Source organism: Mandrillus leucophaeus, unplaced genomic scaffold (genome assembly GCF_000951045.1).
Source record: "Mandrillus leucophaeus isolate KB7577 unplaced genomic scaffold, Mleu.le_1.0 Scaffold472, whole genome shotgun sequence".
Taxonomy (NCBI): Eukaryota; Metazoa; Chordata; class Mammalia; order Primates; family Cercopithecidae; genus Mandrillus; species Mandrillus leucophaeus.
The window spans coordinates 53112-71759 of NW_012105054.1; the positions used below are offsets into that span (position 1 = coordinate 53112).

At 41.3% G+C, this 18648-nt stretch overlaps 1 protein-coding gene across 3 annotated transcripts in view; it reads left to right on the forward strand.

The window, feature by feature from the left end:
• Positions 1–18648, forward strand: part of SUGCT (succinyl-CoA:glutarate-CoA transferase) — a 712177-nt gene that overhangs the window by 18123 nt on the left and 675406 nt on the right. For all 3 annotated transcript variants that reach the window (XM_011995105.1, XM_011995108.1, XM_011995107.1), the window contains exon 5: positions 1283–1403. In XM_011995105.1, coding sequence (XP_011850495.1) covers positions 1283–1403 — 121 coding nt within the window. The remainder of the gene's footprint in view (positions 1–1282; positions 1404–18648) is intronic.

Here is an 18648-nt window from a genome sequence, read left to right on the forward strand (position 1 = left end):
GTCTCATTCTGTCACCCAGGCTGGAGTGCAGTGGTGCGATCTCAGCTCACTGTGACCTCTGTCTCCTGGGTTCAAGTGATTCTTGTGCCTCAGCCTCCCGAGTAGCTGGGATTACAGGCATATGCTACCACACCTGGCTCATTTTTTTGTAATTTTAGTAGAGACAGGGTTTCACCATGTTGACGAGGCTGGTCTTGAACTTCTGACCTCAAATGGTCTGCCTTACTTGGCCTCCCAAAGTGCTGGGACTACAGGTGTGAGCCACTGCACCTGGCCCTTTACAAACATTTTTAAAAGTAGTTGCAATTGAAATTTTGGGAAAAAAATTAAAATTAAGGTTTACAGTGCTGCATTGTCCTCTAATTCCTGTAACAGTGGTCTGGGCATCACAATCTGGAATTTGTTCTTGACAGTTCCTGGTTTACTGGGCTATAGTTTAGTGGCCTGAAGAAAAAAAACTTCGGTGGTTCATTAAATACATTTAAAACTCTTTGGGAAGAATGCATCTGAAAGGTGTGAAAACATTTCAGAATCCTGTTTACATGCGTTAAGTGCATGTTATAATGAGGAATATTACGTAACAATAGGGATGTTGAGTAGTAAAGACTTTGTATTTAGGTCTGTTTTTGGAGACAAGGTCTAATAGTCTCCCAGGCTGGAGTGCAGTGGCACCATCGCAGCTCACTGCAACCTCAACTTGCTGGCTCAAGAGATCCTCCCACCTGAGCCTCCTGAGTAGCTGGGACCATAAGTGTGCACCACCTTGTCTGGCTAATTTTTATAGAGATGGGATTTTGCCATGTTGCCCAGGCTGGTCTTGAACTCCTGATCTTGAACTCCTGGGCTCAAGCAATCCACCTGCCTTGGCCTCCCAAAGTGCTGAGATTAGAGAAGTGAGCAACCAGACATGACCTATTTAGTTTTCTTGTAAATGTTTTAAAAGGTGTTTTTCATAGATTTAATGTACTTACATTCTAATTTTTCTACCTAATCTTTTTAGAATCTATTTGGACAGACCATGTAGTCTAGATATTTATTATATTTAAAGGATGCAGAATCCATTCAATACCATGTACTTACAAAAACTTTAAAAGCCATTATTTTACTGACAGTAATGCTTTAAGTAGTTGACCAGAACTTCTATGTTTATCTAATTTGCTTCATCGGTCCTGTGATTTTTCTGAGCTATTAGAAAGGGAGAATCAATTGTGTAGAATTTAAAATTCTATCATGTGAGGATTTGTTGAGGGGAAGTCTGACTCATGTTCACCTCTTCCATCAGCTCGCAGCTGTTTGTGATGTGTTTGTGGAAAACTATGTCCCTGGCAAACTGTCTGCAATGGGCCTGGGATATGAAGATATAGACAAGATTGCTCCTCACATCATCTATTGTTCCATCACAGGTATTTCAACCCCACATCCTTGTCAGTTAAAAGGTTTTCCAGTTTCTGTGTTTTCTTATTGCTGTAAGAAACCTCTTGCTGGCTTTTTTTTTTTTGGAAGTTTTTCTGCTTTCTTTTTTCCCAGGCCATTTAGGTTGCTGAACATTAATTTTTTCTTTTTTCTTTTTTCTTTTTTTTGAGACAAAGTCTCGCTCTGTTGCCAGGCTGGAGTGTAGTGGCGCGATCTCGGCTCACTGCAACCTCCGACTCCCTGGTTCAAGCGATTCTCCTGCCTTAGCCTCCTGAGTAGCTGGAATTACCAGGCATGTGCCACCATGCCTAGCTAATTTTTGTATTTTTAGTAGAGATGGGGTTTCACCATGTTGGCCAGGATTATCTCGATCTTCTGACCTCGTGATCCACTCTCCTCAGCCTCCCAAAGTGCTGGGATTACAGGTGTGAGCCACCGCATCTGGCCTTCGATGCTGAACATTATTAAGGAACATTAATCTAAATGAAAATTTTCATAAATTTATTGGCTATTCATATTTTTTCTTTGAATTATCTGCCTATAGTTTTGCTAATTTTTATGTTGATGTTTTACAAATGTTTTTAAAGTACTGTTATTAACTCTTACAATTTTTTTTTTTCTTTTTTGAGACAGAGTCTCACTCCGTCGCCCAGGCTGGAGTTCAGTGGCGTGATCTTGGCTCACTGCAACCTCTGCCTCCTAAGTTCAAAGGTTTCTCCTGCCTCAGCCTCCTGAGTAGCTGGGATTACAGGTGCCTACCACCACGCCTGGCTGATTTTTGTATTTTTAGTAGAGATGGTTTCACCATATTGGTGAGGCTGGTCTCTAAATCCTAACCTCAAGTGATCCACTAACCTTGGCCTTCCAAAGTGCTAGCATTATAGGCATGGGCCATCACTCCCGGCCCAGAGTTGAAATGTTAATTGACTTTAAGGTAATAACATAGGAGCCCAAGGTATCCCTTCAATATATTCAGAAGCACTAAGCCAAGAGAAGGAAAAGAGTGGCATAAAGTCTTCCGATTATTCAGCCCTTGCCAGTGAACTGCTTATATATGCATGTATTTGCATGTTTAGGCTAAAGGGAAAAAGTCACAGTGTTACTTAGTTTTCTATATAAGTACTTAACTCTTAATTAGGGATGCAATAGAGAAAAGTGACTCATAACATAAAATGTTATATTATTAGTTTGCATCAGAAAAATTCCTAGTATTATAAGTTTTTACTCAGTCATCCACCAAATATTTACTGCAAACCTATGATCTTCCAGGCAGTAGACTCCGATTCTGGAATATAGAAGTGATAAAAATCCATCTGCGCTCTCTAGAGCATTTGTATTCTAGGTTAGGGTGATAGATAGTAAATAAATAAGCACTTTTATTTTTGTTTTTGATAATTGAGTCTGGTAGTTGGCAAGGGGGTGGGGTGAGGATAAGTTATTTCATACTGGTAGGTGAGAGAATGCTCTACCCATATGGTGACATTTGAGTAGAGACCTGCATCAGGTAAAGGAGTAATTTTTTTGTGTTTTTCATAGAGATGGGGTTTTGCCATGTTGGCCTGGCTGTTCTTGAACTCCTAGCCTTATGTGATTGGCCTACCTCGGCTTCCGAAAGTATTGAGATTATAGGCGTGAGCTACCATGCCTGGCCAGAAGTGTTTATTTTCATAGACAATTTATACTTAAAAACATAGATCGTTTAAGCAGAAAGGCATATAGCATATGTAGGTTGGAATTACTTGCATTTCTTTTCTTTTTTTTTTTTTTTGATACTGAGTCTCACTTTGTCCCCCAGACTGGAGTGCAGTGGCACCATCTTGGCTCACTGCAATCTCTGCCTCCCCAGTTCAAGCGATTCTCCTGCCACAGCCTCCTGAGTAGCTGTGATTACAGGTGCGCACCACCACGCCTGGCTAATTTTTGTATTTTTAGTAGAAATGCGGTTTCACCATGTTGGTCAGGCTGGTCTCGAACTCCTGACCTCATGATCCACCTGCCTTGGCCTCCCAAAGTGCTGGGATTACAGGCATGAGCCACCGTGCCCGGCCTTTATTTTATTTTTTGAGGCAGAGTCTTGCTCTGTCACCCAGGCTGGAGTGCACTGGGGCAATCTCAGCTCAGTGCAACCTCTGCCTCCCAGGTTCAAGCAATTCTTATGCCTCAGCCTCCAGAGTAGCTGGGGTTACAGGTGTGCACCACCTTGCCCGGCTAATTTTTGTATTTTGGGTAGAGAGGGGATTTCACCATATTGGCCAGCTGGTCTCTAACTCTTGACCTCAAGTGATTCACCTGGCTCGGCCTCCCAAAGTGCTGGAATTACTGGCATGAGCCACCGCACTTGACCTCTATCTTGTTTTTTACTTCCTCATTACTTGCCAGTTTCCCTCACGCCATTGAAGGTTGTTATTCTATTCCCAGTTCCACATGTAATGCAGAGCACATGATAGGGGTTCTACAGCCAACAGCAATTTTTTTTTTTTGAGACAGAGTCTCACCCTTTTACTCAGGCTGGAGTGCAGTGGGGTGATCTCCACTCACTGCAACCTCTGCCTCCCGCGTTCAAGCGATTCTCCAGCCTCAACCTCTTGAGTAGCTGGATTACAGGCGCCCGCCACCACGCCTGGCTAATTTTTTGTATTTTTAGTAGAGACGGGGTTTCACTATGTTGGCCAGGCTGGTCTTGAACTCCTGACCTCATGATCCATCCGCCTTGGCCTCCCAAAGTGCTGGGATTACAGACGTGAGCCACCACACCTGGCTAATATTTTTGTTTTTTTTTGAGGTGGAGTGTCACTCTGTTGCCCAGCTGGAGTGCAGTGGTGCAGTCTTGGCTCACTGCAACCTCCACCCCCTAGGTTCAAGCGATTCTTCTGCCTCAGCCTCCCGAGTAGCTGGGATTCTAGGCACCTGCCACTATGCCCAGCTAATTTTTGCACTTTTAGTAGAGACAGGGTTTCTCCATGTTGGCCAGGCTGGTCAACAGCAGTTTTTGAATTAGTGAATGAGTAATCAGAACTTGACTAAAGAGTTTAATAGTTGCAATTTTTCCTGCATTCTACTTTTCAGAGATAGAGATAAGTAGTACTAAATAGTATGCTTATATTTTCCAAAGAAACTTTCAAAGAATAGCCGGGGGTTAGTACATACTTAGCTTTATCTGTGATTTCTTCTATAGCTTATCCATGGCACTACATAATGATCATTGCTTTAAGATACCAAAAGAGCCTATACCATGAAGCAAATATTCTATTATTGTCATAGATCACTATGCCTTAGGTCTTTTCCTAAGCTAGGAAAAGGAACTGGTGCACTTAGAGATTTTAAAAAGGAGCTAAGCAAAAGCTTTACTCCTTATTATTCAGTAAATTTATCTTAAAATAGATATCTGAAAATATTTTTTTACTGTAGAAAGCTTCAAAATATTTTGTTTTTTTTCTTTGAGATGAGGTCTTATTCTGTCACCCAGGCTGGAGTGCAGTGTCATGATCATAGCTCACTGCAGCTTCTAACTTGTGGACTCAAGCAGTTATTCTGCTTCTGCCTTCCAAGTAGCTGGGACTACAGGTGTGCACCCCCACGCCTGGCTAAATTTTTAATTAGAAAAGTTTTTTTTTGTAGAGATGGGGTTTTGCCATGTTGCTCAGTCTGGTCTAGAACTCCTGGGCTCAAGTGATCCTCCTGCCTCAGCCTCCCAAAGTGCTGGCATTGTAGGTGTGAGCCACCATGCCCGACCTATTATCTGTTGTTTTAAAAAATATTCATAAAAAATAAAATACTGTAATTTCTATGGATTCAGGTTAGTGGAGTTATTATAATAATTTGCTTTTCACAGTGTAATTATCAATATGGTGATATTGTAATTGCCCAATGGATTCACCTTGCCTGCTGCCTCAACAGAGCTGATTTATCAAGACAGGGTACTTGCAATAGAGGAAGAGTTAATTCACACAGAGCGAGCTGTGTGGGAGACTGGAATTTTATTATTACTCAGGTCAGTCTCCCGAGCATTCAGGGATCAGAGTTTTTAAGGATAATTTGGTGGGTAGGGGAAGGCCGGTGAGTCGAGAGTGCTGATTGGTTGGGTCAGAGATGAGATCATAGGGAGTTGACGCTGTCCTCTTGTAAGGAGTCAGATCTGGGTGGGGGCCACAGATCACATGAGCCAGTTTATCAATCTGGGTGGTGCCAGCTGATTCATCAAGTGCAGGGTCTGCAAAATATCTCAAGCACTGATCTTAGGAGCAGTTTAAGGAGGGTCAGAATCTTGTAGCCTCCAGCCGCATGACTCTTAAACCATAATTTCTAATTGTGTAGCTAATTTGTTAGTCCTATAAAGGCAGCCTAGTCCCCAGGCAAGAAGGAGGTTTGTTCTGGGAAAGGGCTATTACCGTCTTTGTTTTATTTTATTTTATTTTATTTTTGAGACGGAGTTTTGCTCTTGTTGCCAAGGCTAGAGTGCAACGGCGCAATCTCGGCTCATTGCAATCTCTGGCTCCTGGGTTCACGTGATTCTCTTGCCTCAGCTTCCTGAGTAGCTGGGATTACAGGCATGCACCCCCACGCCTGGCTAATTTTTTTGTATTTTTAGTAGCAACGGGGTTTATCCATGTTGGTCAGGCTGGTCTGGAACTCCTGAACTCAGGTGGTCCACCTGCCTCCGCCTCCCAAATTGTTGGGATTACAGGTGTGAGCCACCATGCCCAGCCTTTGTTTTAAACTATAAACCATAAACTAAATTCCTCCCAAAGTTAGTTCAGCTTATGCCCAGGAATGTACAAGGGCAGCTTGGAGGTGTGTTAAGGAGCAAGATAGAGCTGGCTGGGTCAGATCTCTTTCACCATCTCAGTTACAGTTTTTCAATGGCGGTTTCAGTATCTTCATATAAAGTAAGCTGCAGGCTGGGCGCAGTGGCTCACGCCTGTAATCCCAACACTTTGGGAGGCCGAGGTGGGTGGTTACCTATGGTCAGGAGTTCGAGATCAGCCTGACCAATATGGTGAAACCCTATCTCTACTAAAAATACAAAAATTAGCCTGGTTTGGTGGCATGTGCCTGTAGTGCCAGCTACTCAGGAGGCTGAGACGGGAGAATTGCTTCAGCCTGGGAGGCAGAGGTTGCAGTGAGCCAAGATGGCATCACTGCACTCCAGCCTGGGCGACAGAGTGAGACTCCGTCTCAAAAAAAAAAAAAAAAAAAATTAAAGAAGTAAAGTAAGCTGCAATGTTAGGCTGGTTGTCATTTTAGATGGGAAAAAGAGCTGTAGTGATTGATTGATTGATTGATTGATTTGGAGGCAGGGTCTCCCTGTGTTCCTCAGGTTGGAATGCTTTGGTACAATCTCCGCTCACTGGAATCTCCACCTCCTAGGTTCAGGTGAGTCTCCTGCCTCAGCCACCCGAGTAGATGGGATTACAGGCATGCACCACCATGCCTGGCTAATTTTTGTATTTTTAGTAGAGACGGGGTTTCACCATGTTGGCCAGTCCGGTCTGGAACTCCTGACCTCAAGTGATCCATCCACCTCGGCCTCCTAAAGTGTTGGGATTACACGTGTGAGCCACTGTGCCCAGGCCTGATGATTAACGTCTGTACTGAATGACAGATTCTATACATGGTAGATGATTCTTGGCCACTAGATCTCACTTTTTAAAATGTGCTGTTTAATAGATCCATAATCATATTTTTATTTTTCTGTCTAAACAATAATATTTATATGTGTGACAGAGTGAGGGAGATATTTTTTTCCATTAGAATCCTGTAATCTAATGGAAATGTTGAGGTTTAAAATGTTAATACAGGTAAATTATTTTCTGAATGATCATATTACCATAAAAGTGCTGCATAACCAACAAATGCAAAATGCTATATGACAATAAGCATTTATTTTTGTTTCCCATGTCTGTGGTTGACTGGGATTCAGTTGATACAGACTGGTTAGGTTTGGCTCCAAGTTGTGGGTTGGGGGACTGGTATGCTCTGCATGTCTGTTATCCTCCTTGGACCAGTGGCCACCAAATGTATCTCCCCTTATAGGGAAAGGTGGAGTGCAAGAGAACAAGCCCATTTTCATCAGTGTGTTTAAAGCTTCTGCTCCCAGTGCATCTGCTAACAAATGGAATATTTGTCAAAGCAAGTCACATGGCCAAGTCCAATACCAATGGGTGGTGAAATACATTCTGTTTCAGAGGGAGGAACTACAAAGTCGCATGGCATACGGCGTGGGTTTCGAGCAGGATGACAGTTGAGAATAATAATGCATTTTATCACATCATCGAGTCAAATAAAATTCTAGTCTACTTGGGAAGCCCACACTTCCTAATGATTCACATTCATAACCAACTGGTTAGGGTCAAAAGTTCTTCTGGGCCTTGACTTAATGATTGGAGAGTGTCTAAGTTTTCTTACAGTTCTCAAATTCTGTATTAACGTTTTAGTATGGCGAATGGCATTGGAGATAGATTATATAATTCAGTAGTTCTCAGATAAGGAAGAATGGTTCTATCATGTGCTTTTTAGTGATGTAATGGAGGAATGAGAGGGGGATAGGCAGATATGTATAGTCCGAAAACATACCTCTCATTATTCTATAATCTCCTCATTCTCACCTCCTGACAATTATTGGAATAACATCTATATACTCAGTTCTTCTTTATTTCCTGATAATGAAACAGATCCAGACCTAAGGTCACACAGCTATTTAATAGCAGATGGGTTTAAAACAGGTTTCTTGACTTAGTAGTAAGTGCCTTTATGCTTTTCAAGACATATCAATAAGTAATGACATAGATTTTGTAATTAGGCGACACTGAACAGCGCTACTTGAGAATAATATATTTTTGCCATTTTCCTTTTTTTTGTTTTTTGAGATGGAGTCTCGCTCTGTCGCCCAGGCTGGAGTGCAGTGGCGCGATCTTAGCTCACTGCAAGCTCTGCCTCTTGGGTTCACGCCATTCTCTTGCCTCAGCCTCCCGAGTAGCTGGCCTACAGGCGCCTGCCACCACGCCCGGCTAATGTTTTGCATTTTTACTAGAGACGGGGTTTCACCGTGTTAGCCAGGATGGTCTTGATCTCCTGACCTTGTGATCCACCTGCCTGGGCCTCCCAAAGTGCTGGTATTACAGGCGTGAGCCACTGCGCCTGGCCTATTTTTGCCATTTTCTTTCACTTGTTGCTAATTTTATTGGCAATGATGGAAGTCATGAACAAATTTATTAGTCAGGGAGTCTAAATTTCAACAGATTCTTCCGGAAGCCAAAGCCATTCGTGAGTCGTGAGTTTGTGTGCATAAACAGCAAGGTTCATCTCTTTTTTTAAAATTTGATTTTCTTGGCCGGGTGCGGTGACTCACGCCTGTAATCCCAGCACTTTGGGAGGCCAAGGCGGGCAGATCACCTGAGGTAAGGAGTTCGAAACCAGCCTGACCAACATGATGAAACCCCGTCTCTACTAAAAATACAAAAATTAGCTGGGTATGGTGGTGGGTGACTATAATCCCAGCTACTTGGGAGGCTGAGGCAGGAGAATTGCATGAACCTGGAGGCGGAGGTTACAGTGAGCCGAAATCATGCCATTGCATTCCAGCCTGGGTGACAGAGTGAGACTTCATCTCAAAAAAAAAAAAAAAGGTTTGATTTTCTTGGTAATCAGTGTGTCTGTGTGTGTGTCTGTGTGTGTGTGTGTGTTTTATAAGACTGATTACATCAGTCTAAAGTTGCACATGTTATGATTGAGATCCTAGACTTTCCTGATGTTTCCCAGTGGTATTGCTGTCTTGTCAGTGCTGTCCAAGCCCAAATAGTTTGTTCTCACTCAGATGTTGGCCTTACTGCTGATGACAGTAATCTTAGAATGGCTGGGAGATTGACTTTAATGCACTCTGACAGTTGTGTGGTTGAAATTGCCTCAGTCTGTGAAATCTGGTCTGCAGGACAAAAATGCTAGAGTGATCACAAGGGAGGAAGGACCTGATTATTTTTATTAGCACGGTCCTCTTATCATTTCAGAGGGAGCTGAGTATGCACATTAGGGGGCAGTGTTTAAACAGCTATTATTCACTAGGAGTTATTTTTGTAAAAAGGGCAGTGCTTCCTGTGTACCTCTGGGTAGGAAGACTCTCTGAAGGACATATTTATATTTGTGAAGTGACCACTCTATATTTCTCTATACTTTTAGAAGTACAATGGTATTTCCCCTAACAATTTAAGTTGTACCATCTTTCCTTTGTATCTTCTGAACATGTTATTAATTATGAAAATTTAGCAGTAGGAATCCTCTCCACTACATTTTAAAATGTTATTTCTTCTCTTCTTGTTAACTTCATTACTCTTTCTTTCTGGAAGGATAAACATTTCATTATATTATTGACTAGACTGAGTTTGTAGTGGGAACACTGTATATGTCATTTAATGAAGTTTCCTTTTTTTTTTTTTTTAAAGGAAGAGGGTTTGAAAAGTGCCTTTTTGATTTTTGTGAATTCCTCAGGGACATTTCCTTAATCTCCATTTATATAGCATTACATAGAGGTAAAATCATACAGAATATGTGTGTTTAAAATATGAAGACATACAAGGTAATGAATAGTACAAAATTCAAGAGAATGATTAACTCTGGGGAATGGGGAGGGAGGATGTGGGACAGGGAAGAGAGACACAGAATTTCACTTATATTCGCAAAATAAGCTGACTGGCTGGTACATGAGTATTTGTCGTTCTGTATTTTATGATTAAGTAAGAATAAAAGATTCAGAAATGCCCACATAGCTCCCCTCCTTTTTTCTTTCCTTTCTTCCCTTCCCTACCCCAAAACAGCTATTTCTTGAGCTTCTATATACTCCTGGCTGTGTTGAGTGTTCGGGGCAAACAATGTAGACATTGTCCTTGCATTTTTAAGGAGCTGACAGCCTAGGTCAGAGACATTCTATAAACAAGTTAAAACATATAATAAATACGACATGTATTAGCAAACTATACTATTATGAAAGAATGAAATAGTACTGTGGTGGAGATTAATAGAGGAGGGGTGGCATGCTGTAAATGGGCTTGTCAGGGAAGGCTTTTTTGGGGATGTAACATTTAAGAGACCTGAAGGATGACAAGGAGCCAGCCATGTAATGAGCAAGGGGAGAAGTGATTCAGGCAGAGAGAATACCATGTGCAAAGTCTCTGTGGCAGGAAAGATCTAGATGCCTTTAAGGGTCTAAGAGAAAGCCAATGTGTTTGGAACACTATAAACTGGAGCAGTATGCTTGAGAAGATACTGCAGAGGTGTGCAGGGGCTGTGGCATGCTAGGAGGGATCTGAGCAGTGGAGGGGTAGGATCGTAATCTTTAAAAGAGGTAGGATTTTTCAGTAGAATGCAGATTAAAAAAAAAGAGGTAGAATTCAATTCCTGGTTGACTGACTTCATTATAGGCACTGGAGATTGACATGGGGCTCATGTTTCACAGAGTAGCTATAAAGATAATTTTTTAAGGATTATTAAAGGCCCTCATAGTGTTTCAGAGGCAATAGCAGAGAATGGTGAGCCCAAATGGATGAGGCAAATTATTTAGCAACTGCATTCTACATTCATATCACAGCAACGAGAATACAAAACAAAACACTGCTGCAGTTGGATTCTTACGGCATGAGTTAGTCTGTGTGTGTGTGTTCTTATTTTCGGCATATTCACCACATAACCATAGCTTTAAAAAAAGATAGAATAATTAGAATAGGATCTGCAAATCCATACTGCAAATTCATAGCTGTTTTGAAGGTGAGAAAAGACATTAAGACTAGAGAGAGGGAAAAGAAGGAAGGAAGGAAGAGGGAATGAAGGAAAAAGGAAGGAGGGAATGAAGAAAGGAAGAAGAGAAGGAAGAATAAAATAAGAGAGGCAGAGTGGAGTAAAATGGGATAACAATCAGCAAGATTTAAAAAAAATTTCTAAAGACAGTAGTCTAGATTAGTTCATCTGGTGATATTCACATGGCATGAAGCATCATTTGTAGTCTGAATAAATAATCAATATGGAGATGATAGTTCTTGACATTAAAGGAACTCTCATAGTCAAAACAATTGAAAACTACTGGTCTAAATTATGAGTGTCTCTGTTGCACTCTCTTACATCAGGAAATATTTTTTCAACAGAATTTCAGGATATCGTGGCCATATGTCCAACTTTATAGCCAGTGATCTTTAGTGAAAGTGTGGTTTAACATATTTACCATTTCATATTAAGCTCATTATTTAAAGAAATAATGACACCATTTCTGCAGGGGAAGAGAAACTTAGCATATAAATGTAGGGTTTCTTTTTTTTTTTTTTTTTTTGGAGACAGAGTCTCCCTCTGTTGCCCAGGCTGGAGTGCAGTGGCCGGATCTCTGATCACTGCAAGCTCCGCCTCCTGGATTTACGCCATTCTCCTGCCTCAGCCTCCTGAGTAGCTGGGACTATAGGCACCCGCCACCACGCCCGGCTAGTTTTTTGTATTTTTTTAGTAGAGATGGGGTTTCACTGTGTTAGCCAGGATGGTCTTGATCTCCTGACCTCATGATCCACCCGTCTCGGTCTCCCAAAATGCTGGGATTATAGGCTTAAGCCACTGCGCCCAACCAATGTAGGGTTTCAAAACACAGCCCTTGGAGCTAAGAACTCAGGTTATATTTTGTCTGTAGACATGGACTGATTCCAAAAAATGACTTTATGCCTTCATTTTATTCCCCAATGGCATAACCTTTTATCTTTAAATACTTCTTTTTACCCATACACGTATAGCAGATGTGTTACACGATTGGACTTACTGGAGTACAAGCAGACACTTTCTTCTCTCCCAGCCCACCTCTGCAAACCTGCGCTGTCCACTTATTCTCTTTGCTCATAGATGAAATCCCAAGCAAGTCCTATAGATTTTTTCTCCCCAGTTATTTCTTTCTTTTTTTTTTCTTTTTTCTTTTTTTTTTTTTTTTTGAGACGGTCTGGCTGTGTTGCCCAGTCTGTAGTGCAGTGGTGCAATCTTGGCTCACTGCAACCTCTGCCTCCTGGGCTCAAATCATCCTCGTCCTCAGCCTCCTGAGAAGCTGGGACTACAGGCACATGCCACCATGCCCGGATAGTTTTTGTATTTTTGGTAGACATGGGGTTTCGGCATATTGCCCAGGCTGGTTTTGAACTCCTGGGCTCAAGTGATCTTCCTGCATGGGAATCCCAAAGTGTTGGGATTATAGACGTGAGTCACCATGCCTGGCAGTTATTTCGTTTAAAGTATTAAAATGTTCAGTCCAATCTAATATCAAAACCTTAGGCTCTTGTCCAGTTTATGACGTCTCCTTTTCCCCCACTTCAGGCTACTTTCTTGGGAATGTGAAGAGTATGTGTGTGTGTTTGTATTACAGGTGCACATATGTTGCATGTGTGTGTGTTTGTATTATGTATGCACGTGCATGCATGTGTGTGCATGTCTATGTGTTTTGGAAGAGCCTAGTCAGTTTCTTCATTATCCATCTTTTCCTATTGCTAGCTGCTATTTGTGGTTTCTTCAGAATCAGGCCCTCCCAGGGAAGGGAAGCGAGTTAAAGGGTGCAAAAAGGCTATTACTTGACTGCTGTAGTTGTAACCTGCAGTGGAGCCTTCTGTGTGCCTGAAGCTCTGTAGGTGGCTCTCTTTTATGGGGAGCTTTGTAGTCTCCTCAGAGACCTCAGACTGTAGTTCTCCCGCTTCAGTCCCTGTTTTTTTGTTGTTGTCTATACACAGAGTCTATCTGTTATGATCACCTTGTCCTATAGGCAGCCCTCATGGGTAGAATTCCTTTTCACACAAACTCCTTCTGCTTTCCTCATGGTGAACTTGGCCCATGGGGAAAAACCCTCCTTCCTTCTTGTCACCATTGGCAGGTGTACAGTTTATTCCCAACTCTTAGCTCTGTTGCCTTTAACTGATGTAACCATAATTCCTTGCCTTTGGTATTCTTTTAGACACATGCCACAGGTGCTTAGGTAATTCAAAATTCCCAGAATTCCCAAATTCCCTTGGCATGTGCCAAGGTCTCTGATGCTGTTTTGGAAGTCTCTCTTGTGTGGCTTAAGTTAAGGGGAAAACAGCTTGCTCCTCTCTTATGACAGAATTAGATGCCTAGCATATAATAACAACTCTTTCCAAGGAAATTCGACTGAAGGTTTTATTTAATTTTCCACCTTTTCTCACATATCCTCAAATGGATGATAAGCTAATGGCAGCAAAACTAGTTTCATAATCTTTTAGTGTTATCTGTGCTAGTATTCTGGCACTTAGGACATTTCTTGGGGGTTTGAAGCCTCAGATGAAATAGAGAAGGAGTATCTTTGGCACATTCTTTAAAGCAAATTTTGCTGAAGAAATATGTTTTTCAGGTAGTAAGGAATAACGTTAAGTCGAGTGAACATGAGATAGCTGTCTTCAAAAGTTTTTAAGTATGGAAATAGAATATTTATTTAAGCCGGGTGCAGTGACTCATGCCTGTAATTCCAGCACTTTGGGAGGCTGAAGTGGGCAGATTGCTTGAGGTCAGGAGTTCGAGACCAGCCTGGCTAACAGGGTGAAACCCCGTCTCTACTAAAAATACAAAAATTAGCCACGTGTGGTGGTGCACGCCTGTATTCCCAGCTATTCGGGAGGCCGAGGCATGAGAATCGCTTGAACCTGGGAGGCGGAAGTTGCAGTGAGGTGAGATCACACCATTACACTCCAGCCTGGGCATCAGAGTGAGACTCCATCTCAAAAAAAAAAAATAAAAATAAAAAAAAGAAGAAGAAAGAAAAAAAAGAATATCTATTTAATAAGATAAAAATATTTAGGCTAATGTTGTAGATATTTTCAACTATTTAAACTCAAGTGAAAAGGTTAACTTTTTCTGTATATATAATTTTAAAATATATTTTCTTGCTATGAAAAATCAATTTAAAGTTGATACTGAGTTGTTACTGGGTATAAGAAACATTATGACAGTTTTCCTTGGGAATTTTTTTTTTTTTTTTTTTTGAGACAAAGTCTCATTTTGTTACCCAGGCCGGAGTGCAGTGGCGTGATCATAGGTCACTACAGCTTTGACTTCCCAGGCTCACGTGATCCTCCCACTTCAGTCTCCCGTGTAGCTGGGATCACAGTCATGCACCACCACACCTGGCTAATTTTTAATTTTTTTGGCAGAGATGTGGTCTCACTATGTTGCCCAGGCTAGTCTCAAACTCCTGGCCTCAAGTGATCCTCCTGCCTTGGTCCCCTGAAGTACTGAGATTACAGGCGTGAGCCAGCCACTGTGCCCAGCCTACTTGGGAATTATTTATGAAACTGTGGGATTAAGAAAATCTTGGAGCCGGGTACGTTAACTCATGTGTGTAATCCTGGCACTTTGGGAGGCCAAGATGAGAGCATTGCATGAGGGTCAGGAGTTTGAGGCCAGCTGGGGTGACATAGTGAGACTTTGTCTCTACAAAAAATAAACAAACAAAAAAAATTAGCCGGGCATGATGCTGCAAGTCTGTAGTTCCAGCTACTCAGGAGGTAGAGGTGGGAGGATCACTTAAGCCCAGGAGTTGGAGGCTGCAGTGAGCTCTGCACCACTGCACTCCAACTTGGGTGACAGAGTGAGAACTGATCTCTTAAAAATAAAAAGAGAAGGGCCCAGTGCAATGGCTCATGCCTGTATTCCCAGCACTTTGGGAGACTGAGGCAGGTGGATCACCTGAGGTCAGGCGTTCGAGACCAACCTGGTCAACATAGCGAAACCTTGTCTCTACTAAAAATACACAAATTAGCCAGGCGTGGTGGCACATGCCTGTACTCCCAACTACTTCGGGAGGCTGAGGCAGGAGAATCGCTTGAACCCAGGAGGTGGAGGTTGCAGTGAGCCGAGATTGCGCCACTGCACTCCAACCTGGGCGACAGAGCAAGACTCCATCTCAAAAAAACAACAAAACAAAAATAAAAAGAAAAAAGGAAAAAGAAAAATGTATTGGATTGGAACATGGATAAAGTGATTTCCCATTCTATTAAAAGTGACAAAATTGGCCGGGCACGGTGACTCACTCCTGTAAATCCAAGCACTTTGGAAGGCCGAAGCAGGCAGATTATCTGAGGTCAGGAGTTTGAGACCAGCCTGGCCAACATGGTGAAACCCCATCTCTACTAAAAATACAAAACTAGCTGGGCGTAGTGGTGCATGCCTGTAATGCCAGCTACTCGGGAGGCTGAGGCAGGAGAATCACTTGAACCCCGGAGGCGGAGATTGCAGCGAGCCGAGATCGCGCCATTGTACTCCAGCCTGGGCGACAGAGCAAAACTCCATCTCAAAAAAAAAAAAAAAAGTGACAAAATTGTTCATCTTAGAAGAGCTCTGCTGGGTATAATTATGGATATGCAAGTACCTTCTCATGACACAACTTTGTACATAAATGTATGTGGTCTTCTTCAATTCCCAGATATTTCTATTTTTCTGATACTATTGATTTAAAAAAGAGAAACCCAAAACTTTAACAGGAGACTGAGCTGTTTTTCTACATACTTTAAAATTCCAGAAGCAAAGAGATCGCCTGGGCCTAGAAATATGGTATCAATTTAGTATAGATCATTACCCACCAGAATCAATTGGTTTCATCTTTGGTCTCTAACTTCTGATATATGGTTAAAATAGTTTCCAATTTAAAGAATCTCTTGGAGACTAGGGACCAGCAAAAGGAAAAAGATGACAATACTAGTTAATGTCACAGCAGTAGTTATTTCAAAACTTTCACAAATTGAATGTTTTATAGATCGTGCCAGATAAACATGCCAGGACTTAGCCACCATCCAAAAACCCTGTCATCAAAACTGAATTGTTTCCCCTTATGGTAATAGGCCTGGGAAATAAATCCATAAATTTAAAGAAGCAATGTTAGATAAGAAAAAATTTTATACTTAAAAGGATAAAAACATACATGTTAGATAGTGTTTAGATAGCATTTATCTCACTAATTATTTTTTTCATTCTTTGGATGTTTCTTCAAGCCAGCATTAGTGCAATACCACAACTTTCAGCCTTTTATTTGAACCTCAGTATATTTAATGACAACGGTTAAATATATGTGGAATAGGTAATAGTCATGAACCTGGAAAGATCAGGGATTTTGATGGAATGCCATATTGTGGAATCAGTGAAATCCAATTTGTAAAGAATATATTATGCACAAAGGTTTTTCAAGCGAAAAATATCAAAGTTTAAGAAATTTGGCAAATGTACAGTTAAGTTTATGTGAGGGATTAGTTCCAGGACCGTCTGTGGATGTTCAGGTCTCTGTTATGATTGGCATAGTGTTTGCATATAACTTATGCACATCCTCCTGTATTCTGTAAATCATTTTTAGATTACTTGTAATATATAAAGTAAATGCTGTGTAAATAGTTGTTATACCTATTGTTTAGGAAATAATGACAAGAAAAGAAAATGTACATCTTCAGCACAGATGCAAGTTTTTTCCTAATATTTTCCATTTGTGGATTGGTTGAATCCACGGATGTGAAACCCATGGATACACAGGGCAGATTGTATTTGATTATAAGAAAGACTAGTCTGGTCAAGTGAGTGGCTCATGGCTGTAATCCCAGCACTTTTGGAGGCTGAGGCAGGAGGACTGCTTGAGCCTAGGGGATAGAGACCAGCCTGGGCAACATAGTGAGACTCTGACTCTACAAAAAATAAAAAAATTAGCCAAGTGTGGTGGTGTGCACCTGTGGTCCCATCTCCTTGGAAGGCTGACATAGGAGGATTGCTTGAACCTGGAAGGTTGAGACTGCAGTGAGCTACGTTGCACCACCGCACTCCAGCTTGGGTGACAGAGCAAAGATCAGTCTCAAAAAAGCAAAAAGAAAGACTAATCTAACAAGCCACCAATTAGGAAATGGGCAAAGGACTTGAATATACACTGCTTCAAATAAGATATACAGATGGCCAATAAGCATATGAAAAATACTCAACATCATTAGCCATTAGGGAGATGCACACCAAAACCACAATGAGATACCTACCATCTCACCCCCATTAAGATAGATACTATCGAAAAACTGGGAAACGACAAGTGTGGCTGAGGATGTGGAGAAATTGGTACCACTGTGCACTGTTGGTGGGAATGTAAAATGGTTCAGCCACTCTGGAAAACAGTATGGACATTCCTCAACAAAATTAAACACAGAAACTGGGTGTGGTGGCTCACACCTGTAATCCCAGAACTTTGGGAGGCTGAGGCGGGTGGATCACTAGAGGCCAGAAGTTCAAGACCAGCGTGGACAACATGGTGAAACCCTGTCTCTACCAAAAATACAAAAATTAGCCGAGCGTGTTAGCAGGCACCTGTAATCCCAGCTACCCCAGAGGCTGAGGCAGGAGAATCGCTTGAAACCCGGAGGCAGAGACTGCAGTGAGCTGAGGTTGTGCCAGAGTGAGACTCTGTCTCAAAAAAAAAAAAAAAAATTTAAACAGAATTAGCATATGATTCAGCAAATTTATTTCTAGGTATATAGCGAAAGAATTGAAAGCAGGACCTTGAAGAAGTATTTGTACACTCATTTTCATAGCAGCATTATTCACAGTAGCTAAAACATCAAAGCGACCCAAGTATCCATTGACAGGTGAATAAATAAGGAGTAATGATGGAATATTATTTAGCCTTAAAAAGATGGGGAATTCTTACACATGCTACAAGGATGAACCTTGAAGACATTTTGTCAAGTGAAATAAACTAGTCAGAAAAGGTCAAATACTGTTTGATTATACTTATATGAGGTTCCTAGAGCAGTCAAATTCATAGAGACAGGAAGTAAAATGGTAGTTGCTAGAGGTTGGAAGGAAGGAAAGACTGGGGAGTTAGTGTTTAATGGGTATAGGGTTTCTGCTTCCCAAGATGAAGAAGTTCTGGAGATGCATGGTGGTGATAGTTATACAACTATGTGGATATATTTAATGCCACTGCACTGTACACTTAAAAATGGTTAAAACAGTAAATTTTTTGTTATGTATATTTTGTCACAATTTTAAAAAGTAGAGAAAAAAAAAGGAAAGAACAGTCTAAACTGTAAGGTATTCTATGGAAGAAATTCAGATTACTATGTCACAACTAGTAGAAAATGTTTTAATATGTCTTGGATCATGGTCTACAAATACAAGTAAATATTTGACAATTAGGTATTGAATATGTAAAATATTCTCTTGTTCAAGAATAAATTGATTTTTTTTTTTTTTTTCTTGCTCTGT